General features: G+C 37.0%; 3 protein-coding genes across 4 annotated transcripts; all 3 read left to right on the forward strand.

The window, feature by feature from the left end:
* Positions 1–397: 397 nt before the first annotated feature.
* On the forward strand, positions 398–5387 carry LOC115630771 (protein telomere ends associated-like). Its single transcript, XM_030527425.1, has 10 exons — positions 398–435; positions 1442–1560; positions 1610–1784; positions 1850–2218; positions 2282–2551; positions 2613–2778; positions 2943–3429; positions 4033–4131; positions 4197–4690; positions 5344–5387. The coding sequence occupies exons 1-10, from the start codon at positions 398–400 to the stop codon at positions 5353–5355; spliced, it is 2229 nt and encodes a 742-aa protein (XP_030383285.1). The 3' UTR covers positions 5356–5387.
* Positions 5388–6729: 1342 nt separating this feature from the next.
* LOC115630545 (protein telomere ends associated-like) lies at positions 6730–15703 on the forward strand. Of its 2 annotated transcripts, XR_003996093.1 has the most exons (21): positions 6730–6775; positions 6882–7011; positions 7078–7446; positions 7501–7839; positions 7907–8017; positions 8081–8419; positions 8484–8597; positions 8661–8990; positions 9181–9969; positions 10037–10150; positions 10210–10548; positions 10606–10719; positions 10783–11541; positions 11610–11784; positions 11943–12426; positions 12499–12546; positions 12923–13021; positions 13091–13771; positions 13837–14000; positions 14653–14734; positions 15673–15703. XR_003996093.1 is itself a non-coding variant. In XM_030527154.1 (20 exons), the coding sequence occupies exons 2-20, from the start codon at positions 6944–6946 to the stop codon at positions 14662–14664; spliced, it is 5448 nt and encodes a 1815-aa protein (XP_030383014.1). In that variant the 5' UTR covers positions 6730–6775; positions 6882–6943; the 3' UTR covers positions 14665–14798. The 2 variants fall into 2 exon arrangements, 1 of the variants encoding a protein (XP_030383014.1); XM_030527154.1 differs by lacking the exon at positions 15673–15703 and having other exon boundaries at positions 14653–14798.
* Positions 15516–18742, forward strand: LOC115630546 (ubiquitin-like modifier-activating enzyme ATG7). Its single transcript, XM_030527155.1, has 10 exons — positions 15516–15853; positions 15910–16443; positions 16506–16718; positions 16783–16927; positions 17010–17168; positions 17226–17414; positions 17482–17646; positions 17770–18066; positions 18126–18242; positions 18306–18742. Exons 1-10 carry the CDS (start codon positions 15666–15668, stop codon positions 18390–18392), a joined length of 2094 nt encoding a protein of 697 aa, XP_030383015.1. The 5' UTR covers positions 15516–15665; the 3' UTR covers positions 18393–18742.
* Positions 18743–18792: the final 50 nt, after the last annotated feature.

An 18792-nucleotide genomic window follows, 5' to 3' on the forward strand; every position in this document is an offset into this window, starting at 1 on the left:
AGAACTAATGACTTGTTTGGCCTCAGTGGAGAGGTCATTGACCCATTTTAAATTAATTGCTTTTATATACATAGTTTTTTTTTTTTTTTTTTAGAAAAGTACGCTTATTACATTGGAAGTGTTTGAGAATTAGTTGTATGAGAAAAAATTGCTGCCTTCGTGTACAAATGCGTATTAAAATATTTGCTTATAAGTCCACATGTCAAAAGATTCGGGCGAAAATATTACGATTTCTTCTACCTAATACACAAATACAGTGTTGCCCTGCGGACCCACACTCCAAATTACCAGAAATTTAGACTTCAGTGAAGCCCCATACGTCAGAAATAGCTGACGTTAGTGTAAAAATAATATATTTTATTTATTTGTGAATGCTAATCTGTCAATCTTGTCCAACATGTCTGTCGAAAGCAACGCGAATATGAAAGAAGACGGGTGAGTAGTCGCATATTATGTACATATGTATGTTGTGTATTTTCTTTAGTTGCCCATAAAATGCGTTGATCTGAAGATCTCTTTAAACCTATAGCACAATATTTATACCCTGTAGTCGAGGATTAAAGGGTATACTAGTTTTGTGCGAATGTATGTAACGCACAGGAGATGTGGAAGTATGACAAGACGAGTCGATATAGTCATGTCTGTTTGTCTGTCCGTATGAACACCTCGGTGTAACAGACTATAAGAGCTGAAGAAACCAAATTTTGCACATACATATGTATGTACATAGATGCCCAGACCTAAAAAAGACGGCAACCTGGCGGCGGATGCATCAGGAATTCTCCCAGAAACAACAACACCACATAGGACACAGCCAGACAGACGGCTAGAAGTTAGAGTGTTAAGATTGGAAAAAATGTCCTTGTAGTAGCCCTAAGCTCCCAAGTGGAGTACAAAGGAAATAAAAAAAAAAAAAAAATGTGAACGCTCTGTTTTGGCTCAAATCTGTATTGCACACATATTCACAGACAGACAGGCACATTTCCAATGTGGATGTACCCTTTATGTGAGTTTGACTCCAAAAGCAGGGCTATAATCGATCAAAAAAATTTATTATTACAATATTGCCTACTCTTTCTTTTAAATTTTTCTAATTTTTTAAATTTATATAATTATACTACACGGAGAGAGTATTTTACTGGTTTTATATATACTTGTAGTATGTACTTATATATATATTATTCTTACATACCCGTTACATCCACAGTTTGGGTCCATTAGTTGAATTTGCCCTATTCGAAAAGTCAATAGGAAACTTATATAACATTGTGTGGAAGCTAAAGCTGTATAATCGCATGTTTGAATGTAAAGGATTTGAAGAATGTGCACGTACACTATATTTTGCGTTTTACATAACACCAGATATAAGAAATAAGTTACCTTTTGAGTTCACCGCTGATTGTACTGAATCGTTAAGGACACGATTACTCTACATTCCCAGCGCGGTGGAAGTTCTGACGCTGCGACAAAGCAATGCCGGTGTCCGCAATTTTTTTGATGAATTTGAAGTTAAATTTCCCAAACGCGATAGTTCTGGCCAAATAAATCGATCTCTACCAAGTAAGTTAAATTAAAATTAAAACAAACGAATTTTTGACCTCTTCTCTAGTGTATGATTTAATTACTTTTTTGGAATCCGTTGTTAATCCAGCGGCTGTATTTGATAACATTCAAAGGAATACATTGCCTGACGAGGTAGAGAAATCCACCACGGCAGCGGCTTCCACAAAAATGGTCACCACCAGCGAGCAAAACGAACTCGAATATGCTATTCAGGATATCAGGTATGTAAAACCGTTTATATTCTGAATAATGTAACCATATATCGCTTGCATTTTTCGATCCTCAGAGGAGCTCGCTTTAAATTTCCAGTTTCTTTAGAGATATTTAGAAGACATATTAACTATGATGAGCTCATAAGACCAATATTAATGAAAGCTGCACAAGACGAATCAAAAGCATCCGCGATGTTGAATTGCCCCAAACAATGTGATTGGCAGTTCTTACGCTTCTATCGCTCTTTTTACGTGTATCCGGACAGGCGCCAGCAATATAATTATCATTTTAAAACAGATAATGCAGTGTTGAAAGAGCGCTTATTGAGCTTAGCCGAACCCCTTAATGAAAAAGCATTGAAGTTATTCAGCTCAAATCAGATTGTTGAACCGCAAAAAACCTTAACAGATGCAGACCTAAATCCCTATTCAATCCAAGAAGCGTAAGAAACTATTTATGAATCCAATTTTATTGTTATTTTTAATAATATCTAATTTATTTGCAGACCACTCCCTGTAAGCTATAAAGCTTTTAGTCGGCATATTCTCAATCTGCCAGATATTGTGGACAAAATGTTGTGTTCTAAAGAATACAACGGTATGAGCAGGGAAGAATGTGCGCAAACGTTTTACAGAGCTTTTTATACGGATTCGAAAATACGTAACAAGTACAATATAAAATTGAAGCCCTGTCCTTCCAAAGTACGTGGAAATCTCCTTGCCATGTTTAGTAACGTGGAACAATTAAAATCACCTGAGGGTATAGCGCTCAAAAGGTAAGAAACTTTAAAGTTAAAATAAATAATGCTTATTAAAAACTTTTAATTATTTATGTAGCAAAACTAAGCTAAACGTCGTGAATTTTGTGCCAAAAAATTACATAACTCGTAAGCTAAAGTGCCCGCAAAAAAGTCTTGAATTGGAACAGTATTTTTTAAGCACCTTTGATAAGCGGGAAGAGCTCAAAAACGCTGAAGATCAATTTTTTGCTGACAATAGTGTGGTAAGATTATTTGTATTTGCCAGCAGTCGATTCGGAGACATAGATAACCTACACAATTTAAAGTTTATGCGGTACTGCGTAAAAATGTATACTTAAGTAGACTTAGAATATTACAAAGTTGTTAGTTGCTATGTATAAAATGTTCACTTTATTTTGTCACTTAGGAACACACAATTCAGTACCTGCTCCATAATACGCACGGTCGAGCAATGTATATTTGGCACATACTCTCTAAACTGAGCATTGAGGAGTTTAGAGCTCATACAGGCATATATAATGCACAGGAATTCTACGAGAATAATAACATCTTAACGCTTTGCTATAAGCACGTCATTGAAAACGGTTGTTGGCCTTTAAATTTGTATGTGAAAATGGAAACGTTCCGCCAACTCCTACAAACCAAAGGCATAGAAATGCCACTTTACGAATTTGAGCACATTTCGCCAAAAATTCTGCATTGGTCTGAACTGCAGCTTTATACGAACTTTGACGAAATAGTCGCATCGAACTATTCTTATCAAACTTCCAAAGTAATCAAAGATTCTGTGAGTCTACTCAATGAAAAGGAAAAGCTGTACTCTCAGTGTTGGCTCCATAATCAATGGATACACCAAGTTCCAAAAATTACAGAGAACGTGATGATGGTGGCTGGTATGTACAATTAAAGCATTCTTATTATTAACAATAAAAGAATGCTAAGAGTGTAGTGGGCTCAATGTTTTAAAATATTTATAAAAATTAATTAATTAATTAATTGCTTTAAAAAAAATTAATTAAATAAAAACCAGTGAAAAGAAGTGGAAATACTCTGTACCATGTGTAGAACAAATATATAAATTGAAAGAAATCAAAAAAATTTAAAAAAAGAGGCGAAATTGTTAAAAGAAATTGTTTCGATCGATTACACCTTCCTTGCGACTCGAACTCATACATACATCAGAATTGTGTCTAATTATCTTTGCGTGTCCTGTGTGTGAGCATGTGTGCAGTACAGAGTCGAGCAGCACTAACAATTGCCAAATTGATTAGAAAATTGGAAGGGAGCGGGGAGAGGGAGAACAATTTTGAAATAGACTTGCCCTGCCGATTCATATACGGAACCTTTTACCAGCATTTAATGTTCCTAGCTCTTATAGTCTGCAAGATCTAGGTAAAGCTGGTATTGACTTTCATATATATTTTATGTATATTTTTCACTGAAGTTTTAAAACCCACTTTATATTATGACGACTGCAATCTCTGATCCGTTGACAGCTTCGCATGTACCAGCGGCGCCACCTTTGTGTTCACCCACACTAATGAAAAGCGACCCTTCCCTTCATGTTGTTGATAGCGCACCCACAGTTGATAAGGGTAAATATGACTGCGGCTTTTTAATGATGAAATTTTATAAACAATAATTTTTAAATATTCACCAGCTGCCACTACGGCAGTACACAATATTCAAAATGAAAGTCCCAGGCCAGTTGCAAAACTTATTGCACAACTGATTAAGCAAGAGCCAATTAAATGCCTGGATAAGTTGCGCTTTGATTTGAACAACAGTAAAGGCGAAGCTTTCAATGGTTCGGCTGCAGATCAGTGTGTTGCATTGGCTATCCAATTACCAAAAGGACCCTTATTCACTCGTCCAGCGTTAGCGCGAACTTCGGGAAGGAAACGAAAACTTGCGCTTGATAATGTACCTCAGCCAAAACATGAGTTTCGTCCCTTGCCCTTAAACGAAATCTGCCGCATCGAAACCTTAAGTGAAGGCTCAAACCCAGCTCCTTCTCCGCCAAATGAGCAGTCACAACAGCCACCATTACAACCAACCATTACAGTTTCACAGGTTTTGGCAACTGATAATTCGATATTCGATTCGACGCAGATAAGAGTTGCTTTAGGGGAACAAATGGACCCATCGCGAAAGGTAATTGATATTGCGACGGATAATGTAGTAAATGATGAAATCGATCAGGTGGTAAACCCCATACCACTGCAGCCTTCCCCAAGCACTGTTGTGTTGTTCCGCAATTTGAAGAGTTTCATTTTTGTTAAATCGCTAACATTATCGCACATGAGCCAATATAATCTGAACAGCAATGGACTAGGGAAAATGTATCAGGAGGCGGTCATCGAGCTAAGTGGCCAGCGATGTAATATTTATGGGCCCCTATTGCACGCGCTCTTCCCACATTGCACGACCAGCTTACTCGTCGACTTAAAATTTTTACTGCATAATCTGGATGAATTCCATTACAAGTATAGCACCCGCGTGGTAAAGACTGAGGACTTACGCAAGCGCGTGCTATACAAATTCATGCGAACAGCTCCCATGTTCGTGCATTTCTCTCTGAAATTCGAGAATGAGATGCGTGAGAATGCTTCCTGTAACATTATCGAAGAACATAATCTGGTGGTCAAGAGGCGCAAGCCTGGCTTTAGCCTAACGGCTGCCATTAAACCGGAAATACTCGAACGCATGAAAGAAGTGAATCGTTTACTTTAATGTCTAAATTTAAGCATCAACACATTTGTTAAATAAAATATTATTGAATAATGTTTCCTCTTCTATCTTTGCAGAAGAACACATAGCGGCCCTTTAACAAATAAAATAGCTATTCCACCTGTTATATACATATGTACATATATGTAAGTTTAGTTTAGTGATTGTTGTTATTAAACTAAAATGGAATATCTGAATGACTCGCACACCAAGATTCAAAAGCTAGATGCCTAACCCTAATATACCTTGTTCGCAAATCTGAAGAAAATAAATTTAAAATATTTTTAAAATGATTAAAAAAATTTAATTTATTAAATACAAAACAAAATTATCAACACATGGTCCTATAATACTTAATAGTGCACTTTTCCTACTTATACCACTGTATTCTTTAGAACAAACATTTTGCCCACAACACCTTTCAGATTGAGAATATCATTTGCTGTCCTGTTTGACTTGATTTTGGTTCTTGCTCTTCTAAGGGTGGTACCGAGCTTGCTAGTGCTATCCACCTTCAAGTCTTCATAAGTCAGGGGGTTTTAGGGGTCTACTTTCAAAACACCGGTGTTACTAATGGAATTATATATTTTCATTATTCCGATTGCTGTTAGAGAACAAAGCAAAGGTTCCTCAATCAAGACATTTGTTATGATATGATTAAACAGCAAATAACTTTCAATCGCTCCGTTCAGTTATATTCATTTAAGATTATTCGAAAGTAAATTATAATTTAATTATAAATTGCTCATGGAACACAACGATTAACGTTTTTAAATTGCCTATTTGCAGATGACAAATTTCGAATAAAATGACTTTAAACAAACTCTGATGATAGAATTTTAGAAATACAAGTTACAAGTTGTTGACTTACTAAATGGTGCTCATACAAAATCTTAAATCTATTTAAAATACTTTTTTAGGGCATTAGGCAGCGCACGAAATAAACTACATGTCATAAAAAGATATAGATTTTATTGTTCTTTCTGTTTTTTAAAGTTAATTATCTATAATACAGTTTCTTTTAAAATAACCTCATAGTAACCTAAAATTTTCATTTAATTTAATTTTCAATTTCAACGATATCAGTCATATTTATTATATTTCAAAGTTTTTTTGTGCCTGCACGAAATAATCTGTGAGCCACTGTGTGTACATACACACATACATATGTACATATACACAAATCGATAACCCGAAGAAGTGTTGGGAATCGAAAGGCGTCCTGCAACTGAGAGAAGATATTTTGTACTGGCGCAGAAACGCTGTATTGCTTCCTTTTTTTTTTAAAGAATTATCTAACAAAAATTTTAAACCAGCACACAAAAAGGTTCATGAGTATTTAACATTATTGAATTTGTAAATACGTTGACTTTATCGATAGTTCGATATAATGCTCCTATCACTATCACAGCTGTTCTGCTTGTTATATTCGCATTTTTGTGCAACAATTAGCTCAACATTTCCAGCGCTGTGGATCACGACAGTTCTGACCAAATATATTCATCTGTGGCAAGTATTTTAAACTAAAATTAAAACAACGCCTGTATTGAATATTTTATAGCGTTGGATGTTCTAGTTAAGATTCAAGAAAACTAACATTTTCCCTACTACATAGGATAACCGTTTGGTGATATTAAGAGGAATACAATATTCGCTGCGTAGGTAGAGAAATCCACAATGGCCTCTGCAAAAGTGGTCACCACCAGCGAGCTAAACGAACTCAAATATAATATTCAGGATATCAGGTATGTAAAACCGTATATATTATGAATAATGTAACCATATAACGCTTGCTTTTTTTCGATCCTCAGAGGAGCTCGTTTTAAATTTCCAGTTTCTTTAGAGACATTCAAACGACATATTAACTATGATGAGCTCATAAGACCAATATTAATGAAAGCTGCACAAGACGAATCAAAAGCAGCCGCGATGATGAATTGCCCCAAACAATGTGATTGGCAGTTCTTACGCTTCTATCGCTCTTTTTACGTGTATCCGGACAGGCGCCAGCAATATAATTATCATTTTAAAACAGATAATGCAGTGTTAAAACAGCGCTTATTGAGCCTAGCTGAACCCCTTAATGAAAAGGCACTGAAAATATTCAGCTCAAATCAGACTTTTGAACGTCCAAAACCTTCAACAGAAACAGACCTAAACGGCTATTCAATCCAAGAATCGTAAATTGAATTTATTTATTTCTTAATTTTTGATAATATCTATTTTATTTGCAGTTTGTTACCTGTGAACTTTAAGAATTTTAGTCGGCACATACTGAATCTGCCAGATATTGTGGACAATATGTTGTGTTCTAAGGAATATAGCTGTATGAGCAAGGAAGAATGCGCAAAAAAGTATTATAAAGCTTTTTATACGGATTCGAAAATACGTAAAAGGTACAAAGTTAAACTTAAGCCCTGTCCTTCTAAAATACGTAGAAATCTCCTTGCCATGGCAAGTAAAGTGGCAAAATTAAATGCTTTGGATGACCCAGTCGACTTACCTCAGGAAGATACAGATGTTGCATCCCGTATACAAAGTGAACAAATAGTTGTACCCAAAAAGAAAATTAGGTAAAAACTTTCAATTTAAAATAAATAATAATCTGTGTTTATTAAGAACTTATAATTATTCATGTAGAAAAAATCAAGACGTCGAGAAGGCATTGAATTTATTGAGTCCAAATCAGATTGTTGAACCGCAAAAAACGACAACAGAAACTTATCCAAACGCATATTCAATCCAAGAACTGTAAGAAACTATTTATGAACCAATTAATTTCTTAATTTTTAGTAATATCTTATTTGTTTGCAGGCCACTTCCTGTGAGCTATAGGGCTTTTAGTCGGCACATTCTAAATCTGCCAGATATTGTGGACAAAATGTTGTGTTCTAAAGAATACAGCGGTATGAGCAGGAAAGAATGCTCGCAAAAGTATTACAAAGCTTTTTATACGGATCCGAAAATGCGCCAAAAGTACAAATACAAACTAAAGCCCTGTCCTTCAAAAATACGTAGAAATCTCCTTGCCATAGCAAGTAGCATAAAACAAACTAAGCCCTTGGGTGACTCAATAGGCTCGCCCCAAAAAAATAAGGATAATGCATCCCGTATACAAAGGGAACAAATAGTTATATCAAAAAAGAACATTAGGTAAAGACTTTCAAGTTAAAATATATACAAATCTATTTTTACTAAGACCTTATTCTTCGTGTAGGGAAACAAATCAGAACCTCGGGAAAACATTGGACTTATTGAGTCCAAATCAGATTGTTGAACCGCACCAAACCTCAACAGAAACAGATCTAAACGCGTATTCAATCCAAAAATCGTAAGACGCAATTTATGAATTAATTCATTTCTTATTTTTTAGTAATATATATTTTATTGGCAGACCACTACCCGTGAACTTTAAGGATTTTAGTCGGTATATTCTCAATCTGCCAGATATTGTGGACAAAATGTTGTGTTCTAAAGAATGCAGCGGTATGAGCAGGGAAGAATGTGCAAAAAAGTATTACAGAGCTTTTTATACGGATTCAAATATACGTAAAAAGTACAAATACAAATTAAAGCCCTGTCCTTCTAAAATACGTGAAACTCTTCTTGCCATTGCAAGTAATGTGGAAGATTTAAAACCTTTGGATGACGCGCCTGACTCGCCTAAAAAAGATACGGATATTGCATCCCTTATACAAAGCGAACAAATAGTTATAGCCAATACGTAAGTAACTTTCAAGTTAAAATATGTACAAATCTGTTTTTAACGAAACCATATAATTATCCGTGTAGCAAAACCTTTCAAAACGTCATGGAAACATTGAACCTCAAAAGATCCTTTCAGAAACAGACCTAAAGCCCTATTTATGAATTAATTTATTTCTTAATTTTTGGGTTATCTATTTTATTTGCAGTGTGTTACCTGTGAACTTTACGGATTTTAGTCGGCACATACTCAATCTGCCAGATATTGTGGACAATATGTTGTGTTCTGAGGAATATAGCGGTATGAGCAAGGAAGAATGCGCAAAAAAGTATTACAGAGCTTTTTATACGGATTCGAAAATGCGTAAAAAGTACAAATACAAACTGAAGCCCTGTCCTTCCAAAATACGCAATAATTTCCTTGCTATGGCAAGTAACGTGAAGCAATTGAAACCTTTGAATGACACACCCGAATCGCCTCAAAATAATGCAGATATTGCATCCCTTATACAACGCATACAAATAGTTATACCCATAGGGAACATTCTTTACGAGTTCCCAGTTTCGTTTCAAACATTCCAGAAATATATTAACTACGATGAACTAATTGTTGAACTTGCGCTCTGTAGCTCAAATTCCACAGCAACATTGGCTGATAAAGAAATGTGCCTAAATTTACTAAAAGATTTCTATTATTCCTTCTACATAAATGGCGAAATTCGCTCTCAGTTTAAATACAATTTCAAAAAAGCTCCAAAATACTTGCAAATAAATTTAAATGCCATGGCGGTTCAACTTAATAAAGTAGATGAAATTGAAGGATTGACAATGGTTGATCCGAAGCCAAATACTGGCATCATGCCACGCTCTATTCCTGCGGTTTTTACTAAAACTTTTCCAAGGCGGACAATCGGGAGCTCTTTCGATGAAGGGACAATGTTGTCAACTGAGGGTATAGCAACAAATTTATTGAATACCGAAAAACATGCGCTCAAAAGGTAAGAAACTTTGAAGTTAAAATAAAAAAAAGATGTGCTTATTAAGAACTTTTAATTATTCGTGTAGCAACACTAAACTAACCGCCGTGAAGGCATTGAATTTATTGAGTCCCAATCAGATTGTTGAACCGCAAAAAACGTCAACACAAACAGATCTAAACGCCTATTCAATCCAAAAATCGTAAGAAACTATGAACTAATATAATTGTTAATTTTTAGTAATATCTAATTTATTTGCAGACTACTACCTGTGAACTATAAGGTTTTTAGTCGACATATTCTCAATCTGCCAGAAATAGTAAACAGTATGTTGTGTTCTAATGAGTACAGCGGTATGAGCAAGGAAGAATGTGCGAAAAAGTATTACAGAGCTTTTTATACGGATTCGAAAATACGTAAAAAGTATAAATACAAACTGAAGCCCTGTCCTTCCAAAATACGCAATAATCTCCTTGCTGTGGCAAGTAACGTGGAGCAATTGAAACCTTTGGATGACCCACCGAAATCGCCTCAAAATAATGCAGATATTGCATCCCTTATACAACGAGAAGAAATAGTTATACCCAAAGAGCACATTAGGTAAAAACTTAAAAAATAATTAAAATATGTAAAAAGAACTTTTGATTATTTATTTAGAAAAACTCAAGAAGACATCGAGAAGGCATTGAATTTATTAAGTCCCAATCAGATTGTTGAGCCGCAACAAACCTCAACAGAAACAGACCTAAACTCCTATTCAATCCAAGAAGCGTAAGAAACTATTTATGAACCAATTAATTTCTCAATTTTTAGTAAAATCTTATTTGTTCGCAGACCACTTCCTGTGAACTATAGGGCTTTTAGTCGGCACATTCTAAATCTGCCAGATATTGTGGACAAAATGTTGTGTTCTAAAGAGTACAGCGGTATGACCAGCGAAGAATGTGCGCAAAAGTATTACAGAGCTTTTTATACGGATTCGAAAATACGTAACAAGTACAATATAAAATTAAAGCCATGTCCTTCCAAAATACGTAAAAATCTCCTTACAATGGCAAGTAACGTGGAACAATTCAAATCTTTGGATGACACACCCGACTCGCCTCAGAATAATACAGACCTTGCTCCTCTTATACAAAACGAACCAATAGTGATATCCATAGAGAACATTCATTACGAGTTTCCAGTTCCGTTTCAAACATTCCAGAAATATATTAACTACGATGAACTGATTGTTGAACTGTCGCTCTGTAGCTCAAATTCCACAGCAACATTGGCTGATAAAGAGATGTGCCTAAATTTGCTAAAAGATTTCTATTATTCTTTCTACATAAATGTCGAAATTCGCTGTCAATTTAAATACAATTTTAATAGAGCACCGAAAACGTTGCAAACCAGTTTAAATGCCATGGCCATTCGACTGGAAAATGTAGTTGAAATTGAAGGATTGACAATGGTTGATCCAAAGCCAAATACCGGAAACATGTCACTGCCTATTCCTGTAGTTGTTACTAATACTTTCCCAACGCAGACAACCGATAACTGCGTCGATGAAGGGCCAATGACGACACCTGAGCGTACAGCGCTCAAAAGGTAAGAAACTTTAAAGTTAAAATAAATAAAAATCGCGGCTTATTAAGAACTTTTAATTATTCTTGTAGCAAAACTAAACAAAACGTCATGAATTTTGTGCCAACAAATTTGCGGGAATACATAACTTGTAAGCTGAAATGTCCGCAAAAAAGTCTTGAAGTGGAAAAGTATTTTTTAAGCACCTTTGATAAGCGGGAAGAGCTTAAAAACGCTGAAGATCAATTTTTTGCTGACAATAGTGTGGTAAGATTATTTGTATTTGCCAGTAGTCGATAGATAGATAACCTACACAATTTAAAGTTTATGCGGTACTGCGTAAAAATGTATACTTAAGTAGACTTAGAATATTACAAAGTTGTTAGTTGCTATGTATAAAATGTTCACTTTATTTTGCCACTTAGGAACACACAATTCAGTACCTGCTCCATAATACGCACGGTCGAGCAATGCATATTTGGCACATACTCTCGAAGCTGAGCCTTGAGGAGTTTAGAGCTCATACAGGCATATATAATGCACAGGAATTCTACGAGAATAATAACATCTTAACGCTTTGCTATAAGCACGTCATTGAAAACGGTTGTTGGCCTTTAAATTTGTATGTGAAAATGGAAACGTTCCGCCAACTCCTACAAGCCAAAGGCATAGAAATGCCACTTTATGAATTTGAGCACATTTCGCCAAAAATTCTGCATTGGTCTGAACTGCAGCTTTACACGAACTTTGAAGAAATAGTCGAGTCTCACTATTCTTATCAAACTTCCAAGAAAATCGAAGATTATGTGAGCTTACTCAAAGAAATGGAAAAGCTGTACACTCAGTGTTGGCTCCATAATCAATGGATACACCAAGTTCCAAAAATTACAGAGAGTCCGTTGATGGCTGGTATGTACAATTGATTCCATTCTTAGTATCTGAGGATCTTAGCATTAAATATCACAATTTTTAACGTTTTAGTAAAATCTCCTGCAGCTGTAAGTGACTTACCAACGTCTGCTGAAGAACGTAAGTACGCTAATTCCAGATTGTATGCCCGAAGAGAAAAAGGGTATTATGTAGACCTTCAGTTTTTGAGATACCTAGAAGAAGACGTCTTGTCATGCTGATCAAGAATATATATAGTACAGTTTGGGGGGTTTGCCGCTTCTCCTTCTGTATGTTACATATATATATTCGCACTAAACTAGTATAACTTTTTAGGGTATGAGGTATAAAAATGAATAAAAGTAATTACTTTATTAATTGCTGAATCAGGCACAGCGCGTATAGAAGCCGGTCACCGCGATTGTACCATTCCACTCTTTTTAAAAATCACATTTCTTATCTTGTAACTTTATAAATGTTTATATATTAACGAATACAAACACCTATCCATTGACAGCTTCCCATGTGCCAGCGTCGGCTCACTTGCATTCTCACACTCTAATTGAAAGCGAACCTTCCCTTCATGTTGTTGATAGCGCACCTACTGTTAATAAGGGTAAATATGACTGCGGCATTTTAATGATACAATTTGATTAACTTATAATTATTTTTAAATATTCACCAGCTGTTGCTACTGTTGCTTGCTCACCGGACCTTTTTCCAGTCGATTCTAGTGGCGAAACTGTGGTACGGGAGACATCGAATGCAGCTTTGTTAACATCAACCGATCCACAAATGGGAATTTCTATATGTCCGCCTACTCAACTTGATTCCTCCCACATTGAAAATACTACTGGCGCAGAGGCCCCTACGGCAGTGCACAATATTTCAAATGAAAGTCCCATGCCAGCTGCTAAACTTACTGCCCAATGTGGCCAACAGATCAAGCAAGAGCCAATTAAATGCCTGGATAAGTTGCGCTTTGATTTAAACAACAGTGAAAGCGACGATTACGATTGTGAAAGAATTAACTCGGAGGAGAATATCATAATCATTGACGGCGAATCAGACAATTCGGGTGGAGAATTGCAATGTTTTGAAATACCAAAAGGTCGTGACTGCACATTGCCGAACGCCTGTGTAGATATTCCTGATCACACGTCAATGTTGGTTGATGATAATGAATCTACTGCGGGAGAGGTCCAACAGAATTCTGCAAATATTGTGCGGCAAGCAACAACGGACATATTGAAAACTGGGGAAGTAGAAGCTTTCAATGCTTCCGCTGCAGAACACTGTGTTGCATCGGCTAACCAATTACCAAATGGACCCATATTCACTCGTCCAGCGTTAGCGCAAACTTCGGGTAAGAAGCCAAAACTTGCGCTTAATAATGTACCACCAATGTCGAAACCCAACTTTTTCCCGTAGCTAAACGCTCAATCCCAGCTGCTCCACTTCCAAATGACCAGCCACAACAGCCACCATTGCAACCAACCATTACAGTTTCACAGGTTTTGGCAACTGATAATTCGATATTCGATTCGACGCAGATAAGAGTTGCTTTAGGGGAACAAATGGACCCATCGCGAAAGGTAATTGATATTGCGACGGATAATGTAGTAAATGATGAAATCGATCAGGTGGTAAACCCCATACCACTGCAGCCTTCCCCAAGCACTGTTGTGTTGTTCCGCAATTTGAAGAGTTTCATTTTTGTTAAATCGCTAACATTATCGCACATGAGCCAATATAATCTGAACAGCAATGGATTAGGGAAAATGTATCAGGAGGCGGTTATCGAGCTAAGTGGCCAGCGATGTAATATTTATGGGCCCCTATTGCACGCGCTCTTCCCACATTGCACGACCAGCTTACTCGTCGACTTAAAATTTTTACTGCATAATCTGGATGAATTCCATTACAAGTATAGCACCCGCGTGGTAAAGACTGAGGACTTACGCAAGCGCGTGCTATACAAATTCATGAGAACAGCTCCCATGTTCGTGCATTTCTCTCTGAAATTCGAGAATGAGATGCGTGAGAATGCTTCCTGTAACATTATCGAAGAAAATAATCTGGTGGTCAAGAGGCGTAAGCCTGGCTTTATCCTAACGGCTGCCATTAAACCGGAAATACTCGAACGCATGAAAGAAGTGAATCGTTTACATTAATGTCTAATTTAAACATCAACACTTTTTTTGAATAAAGTGTTAATGAATAATGTTCCCTCTTCTATCTTTGCAGAGGAACACATAGCGGCCCTTGCACAACTATCCAAGCAAATTGGATTGTTAAATTGTTAAATTCGCCTATTGCTATTCCACCTGTGAGTCTGCATTATTGTTAAACTGTTTTATATTTTCTACAATAAAACAAGTAGAGAAGCTAAAGTCGGGTGTCCCGACTTTGAAATACTCTGTACATATATGTAGAATAATTATAGAAACTAAAAGAATTAAGAAAATTTTAAACAAAAATGTTCTATTTTACCTTCCATGGTATTTGAACTCACGTTAAGCTGCAGGCAGTGCTTGGCGTGAGATTATATATATGGCTATAACTTCCTGTTAAATTGGCCTATTGTAATGAAACTTGTCACACGGACTCGTAATCCCTAACTGGCAGATTTGCTGAATTTCAATTAAAAAATTCAAGGTATATGGAATATGGAAAATCAGTGTTTGCGAGGGAGAGAGGAAATTCCAAAATACACATTTTCTACGTATTCACATAAGGCATCTGGGACTAAAATTCTGAGTCCTTAGTTCTTATAGTCTCCGAAATATAGGTGATTATACATATATAAGGGCGAAGTGGGGAGGAAAATCAAAAAAATAAAACAAACTCGTGTAGCGTACCCACATAAGGCATCTTTGTGCAACATTTGGTGTCTCTAGCTCTTGTAGTCTCTGAGATCCAGGTGTCCATACGGACAGACGGCGACTCGTCTTGTCACGCTGATCAAGAATATACATACATATATACTTTGTGGGGTCTGCCAAGCTTCCTTCTGCCAGTTACATTTTCCAGCTCGCGCAAGATTAATATACTCTTGTACATTTCATGTACAGAGGAGTATAATCACATCCCCATATCAATAACTTAAATAACATGATTACGCGCCTCAATCCACTTATCGATAACTGTCGGTTATCGCCCAAACAGCTGTCGGAATTGGTTGATATTGGTGGTCAGGGTGTTTTGTTATTATCTCTTTGTTTACCAGAAAAATAAAGTGATTTTGTTATTAAAGTAAAATGACAGAAAATATATTACAGTTTGCTGCCTTTGAGTCTTTTGTGTGTCCTACATTTTGGCATAAGCTAGCCGAACTAAAAATAGAACACGACCGTCTTTCGGATGCTCCAAAACCAATATCTGGTCATTATACAAATCACAAGGCCGCTGGCTGCTTACTGGAGGTTGACTACAGCGCTTATAACAGGTATAAAATTGGTTTTGGCCAACACAGTAGAGATATTCATTTATTTAATTTGAAAGCTCGGCGCAGCCACCAAAATTTAGTCATAATGCAGTGGGCACCATTTATAACAAAAACACTATTGAAGAGTTCAAGGAACTGGACAAAACGTCGCTATTGTCTGCCGAGGGTCAAGCACTGTTGGCTGATATGACAAGCGCACGCGTCCTAGACAACCCTAGTCTATTAGCGCGTTTCTTTGTGCTATCATTTGCGGATCTAAAATGCCACAGCTATTACTATTGGTTTGGTTTTCCCTGTCCCCTGACGCATCCACTGCAATTGCAGAGCGAAGCTGTCAGGGTAAAAGACTTGCAAAACTTTGCGGCAGTAGCTGAAGCGTTGCGTGCAGTGCCCTCAGAAGCGCAAAATTTCTTCATCTTGTATGCTAATGAGGAACTCGAATCTGTGGAGGTGCGCTCCTTGAGCGCTGCGCTAACAAATATCGATAATACAGAAGCGGAGCATTATTATTACTGTTTTGCTGATCCCAGCGAGTACGAGCACCCAGCTTGGCTTATGCGCAACTATGTGGCCTTTCTGCTGATGCAGTGGTATGTTGTTTTCATTGTTCACTTAATGTTCCTTTAGAGCAACTATTTGACGGGCAAGTTAGTCCCACACTTTTAGGCAAAACTCTCAAGTTTCTTGGTCTGCGCTATGATCAACAAATGAATGTGGACAATAGCTTAATCTGGAAGGTGGTACAAAATGACGCGTGTGATTTAACTCGGATAGAGAATGTTAAATTTGTGGGCTGGGAACCTAATCGTAATTGTAAAATGGGTCCGCGCATGGTCTCCATGCGAGATAGCATGGATCCAGCTAAGTAAGTGGACATCTTTTGATATTGGGTGAATACCCTGTATTGTATTATGATACTAACTTAATAGATTGGCCGAGAACTCAGTTAATTTGAATCTGAAGCTTATGAAATGGCGCCTGCTTCCAGAACTTAATTTGGAGGCGATTGCGCAAACTAAATGTCTACTCTTTGGTGCTGGAACCCTAGGATGCGCTGTTGCCCGCAATTTACTGGTGCGTTGAAGTATTAGTGGTCCATATTCTGAAGAATGATTTTATTAATATTCCCTATATATGTACATACTCCTACAAACAGTCTTGGGGCTTTAAACACATTACGCTTCTGGACAGCGGTAAGGTAGGCTACTCAAATCCTGTCCGCCAAAATCTTTACACACATGCAGACGCTGTAATGGGTAATAAGATGAAGTCAACTACTGCTGCAGAAAGATTGCTGGAGATAAATCCAAGTGCGGTGAGTAGTACGAGTAGTTTAAAAAAATGTCTTATATAATATTGATACGCGTTTCAGGTGGCCAAAGGCTATGTCGTTCAAATACCCATGCCAGGACATACTATAGGGGAGGCAATGCTCGAACAAACGACTAATGATCTCACGCTTATTGAGGAGCAGGTGCATGCACATGATGTCTTGTTTCTATTGACAGATTCGAGAGAAAGCCGCTGGTTGCCCACGGTTTTGGGTGCAGTGCATCAGAAGGTAATTATCTATTTTTTGATTGCCATCTAAATTTATACTAGTTTTATGCAAAATATATACTTGTTAGATTGTGATTAACGCCGCCTTAGGGTTCGACAGCTACCTTGTAATGCGTCATGGAAGCACGCGTGAATGTGTAGGCGATCAAGGAAATGAAATCGAAGGTTTAAAGTGCATTATGGGCCAAAAGCTAGGCTGCTATTTTTGTAATGATGTCACCGCACCAGGAAATGTAAGCGATATTAAATTAAATTTAATGATACCGCATCAATAAAATGATGGTACAGATAATTCTAGTAGAGAACTGCGACGGTAGGATTTTTAATCAACATGTAATAACACTTCTTCATTAAAGTCTCTCAAAGATCGTACACTCGATCAGCAATGCACGGTCACAAGGCCCGGCGTTTCCAATATAGCAGCCAGCTACGCTGTTGAGCTTCTGGTGGCGTTACTGCAGCATCCACAACGTGAGTTGGCACCCGCCTACTATGCTCAGAGCAGCCACAAGAGGCAGCAAGTGGAGAGCACTGCCGCAATTCCAGAGGGATTGCTTGGAATCTTGCCGCACTCCATACGTGGCTTGCTGTACAACTATGAGAACATTTTGCCTGCCACTGAAAAGTTTTCCCAATGCATTGCATGCTCCCAGGTAAGTCAAGTGGCAGGCGTACAATTAAATGCTGAATGAAAATATTATTTCACTTTTAGCCCATTTTGGCCTCATTTCGCAGTGAAGGCCATGCATTTCTTTTGAAAGCATTCGAAACAGCTAGATACTTAGAGGAATTAACTGGCATTGCAGACTTCAAGAGCTTGCATTGCGAGGTGTGTGTAGTTATATTGAATATTTTACAACACATGATTACCATAATTTTGTCTGTCTCATAGATAATAGACTTTGATGATGATGAATTTGATATGTCCGAGGGCGATGAAAATGATAGCGGACCTACAACAACTAATATCGACGAATAGGATATAAAAACCCCCAAAGTCGGACAACACATAATTGAACATATGTATGGATTAAAGTTGAAGGGACAGCTCTGCCACTTTAAACATTAAATCAGATGGAATAGAGCTCCTCCATTAATCTCGTTTGAGAATATAATTGATGAACTTTCATAAAACTTTAAATGATAAGTTAAAGTAGTATGGGATGGATATGACGACAGATACCTTCCTTGCCATCTGCAATTATCCGCTGCTCAATGGAAATGTCGAATTATATGTTCAAAGCATTTCATTTCTAATCTTCCTAGCATAAGTCAAATGTCTAATACCAAATAGTATGCATAAAATAAAGAAAAATGCTATGTAATGAAGCAAATAGTTGTTTTAAGTAGATACGTATAGAATGATTTTTCTGCCTGTC

Source organism: Scaptodrosophila lebanonensis, unplaced genomic scaffold (assembly GCF_003285725.1).
Source record: "Scaptodrosophila lebanonensis strain 11010-0011.00,11010-0021.00 unplaced genomic scaffold, SlebRS2 tig00001410-arrow-pilon, whole genome shotgun sequence".
Lineage (NCBI taxonomy): Eukaryota > Metazoa > Arthropoda > Insecta > Diptera > Drosophilidae > Scaptodrosophila > Scaptodrosophila lebanonensis.

Bases quoted from the DNA above. Each gene is read 5' to 3' on its own strand.
- LOC115630771 (XM_030527425.1), top strand. From the start codon at position 398: ATGTCTGTCGAAAGCAACGCGAATATGAAAGAAGACGG. The intron at 436-1,441 runs GTGAGTAGTCGC...CTACATTCCCAG, and splicing joins GCGAATATGAAAGAAGACGG to CGCGGTGGAAGTTCTGACGC. The intron at 2,552-2,612 runs GTAAGAAACTTT...TTATTTATGTAG, and splicing joins GAGGGTATAGCGCTCAAAAG to CAAAACTAAGCTAAACGTCG.
- LOC115630545 (XM_030527154.1), top strand. From the start codon at position 6,944: ATGGCCTCTGCAAAAGTGGTCACCACCAGCGAGCTAAACGAACTCAAA. The intron at 7,447-7,500 runs GTAAATTGAATT...TTTTATTTGCAG, and splicing joins GGCTATTCAATCCAAGAATC to TTTGTTACCTGTGAACTTTA. The intron at 8,991-9,180 runs GTAAGTAACTTT...TTTTATTTGCAG, and splicing joins CAAATAGTTATAGCCAATAC to TGTGTTACCTGTGAACTTTA.
- LOC115630546 (XM_030527155.1), top strand. From the start codon at position 15,666: ATGACAGAAAATATATTACAGTTTGCTGCCTTTGAGTCTTTTGTGTGT. The intron at 15,854-15,909 runs GTATAAAATTGG...TTAATTTGAAAG, and splicing joins GACTACAGCGCTTATAACAG to CTCGGCGCAGCCACCAAAAT. The intron at 17,169-17,225 runs GTGAGTAGTACG...TACGCGTTTCAG, and splicing joins TGGAGATAAATCCAAGTGCG to GTGGCCAAAGGCTATGTCGT.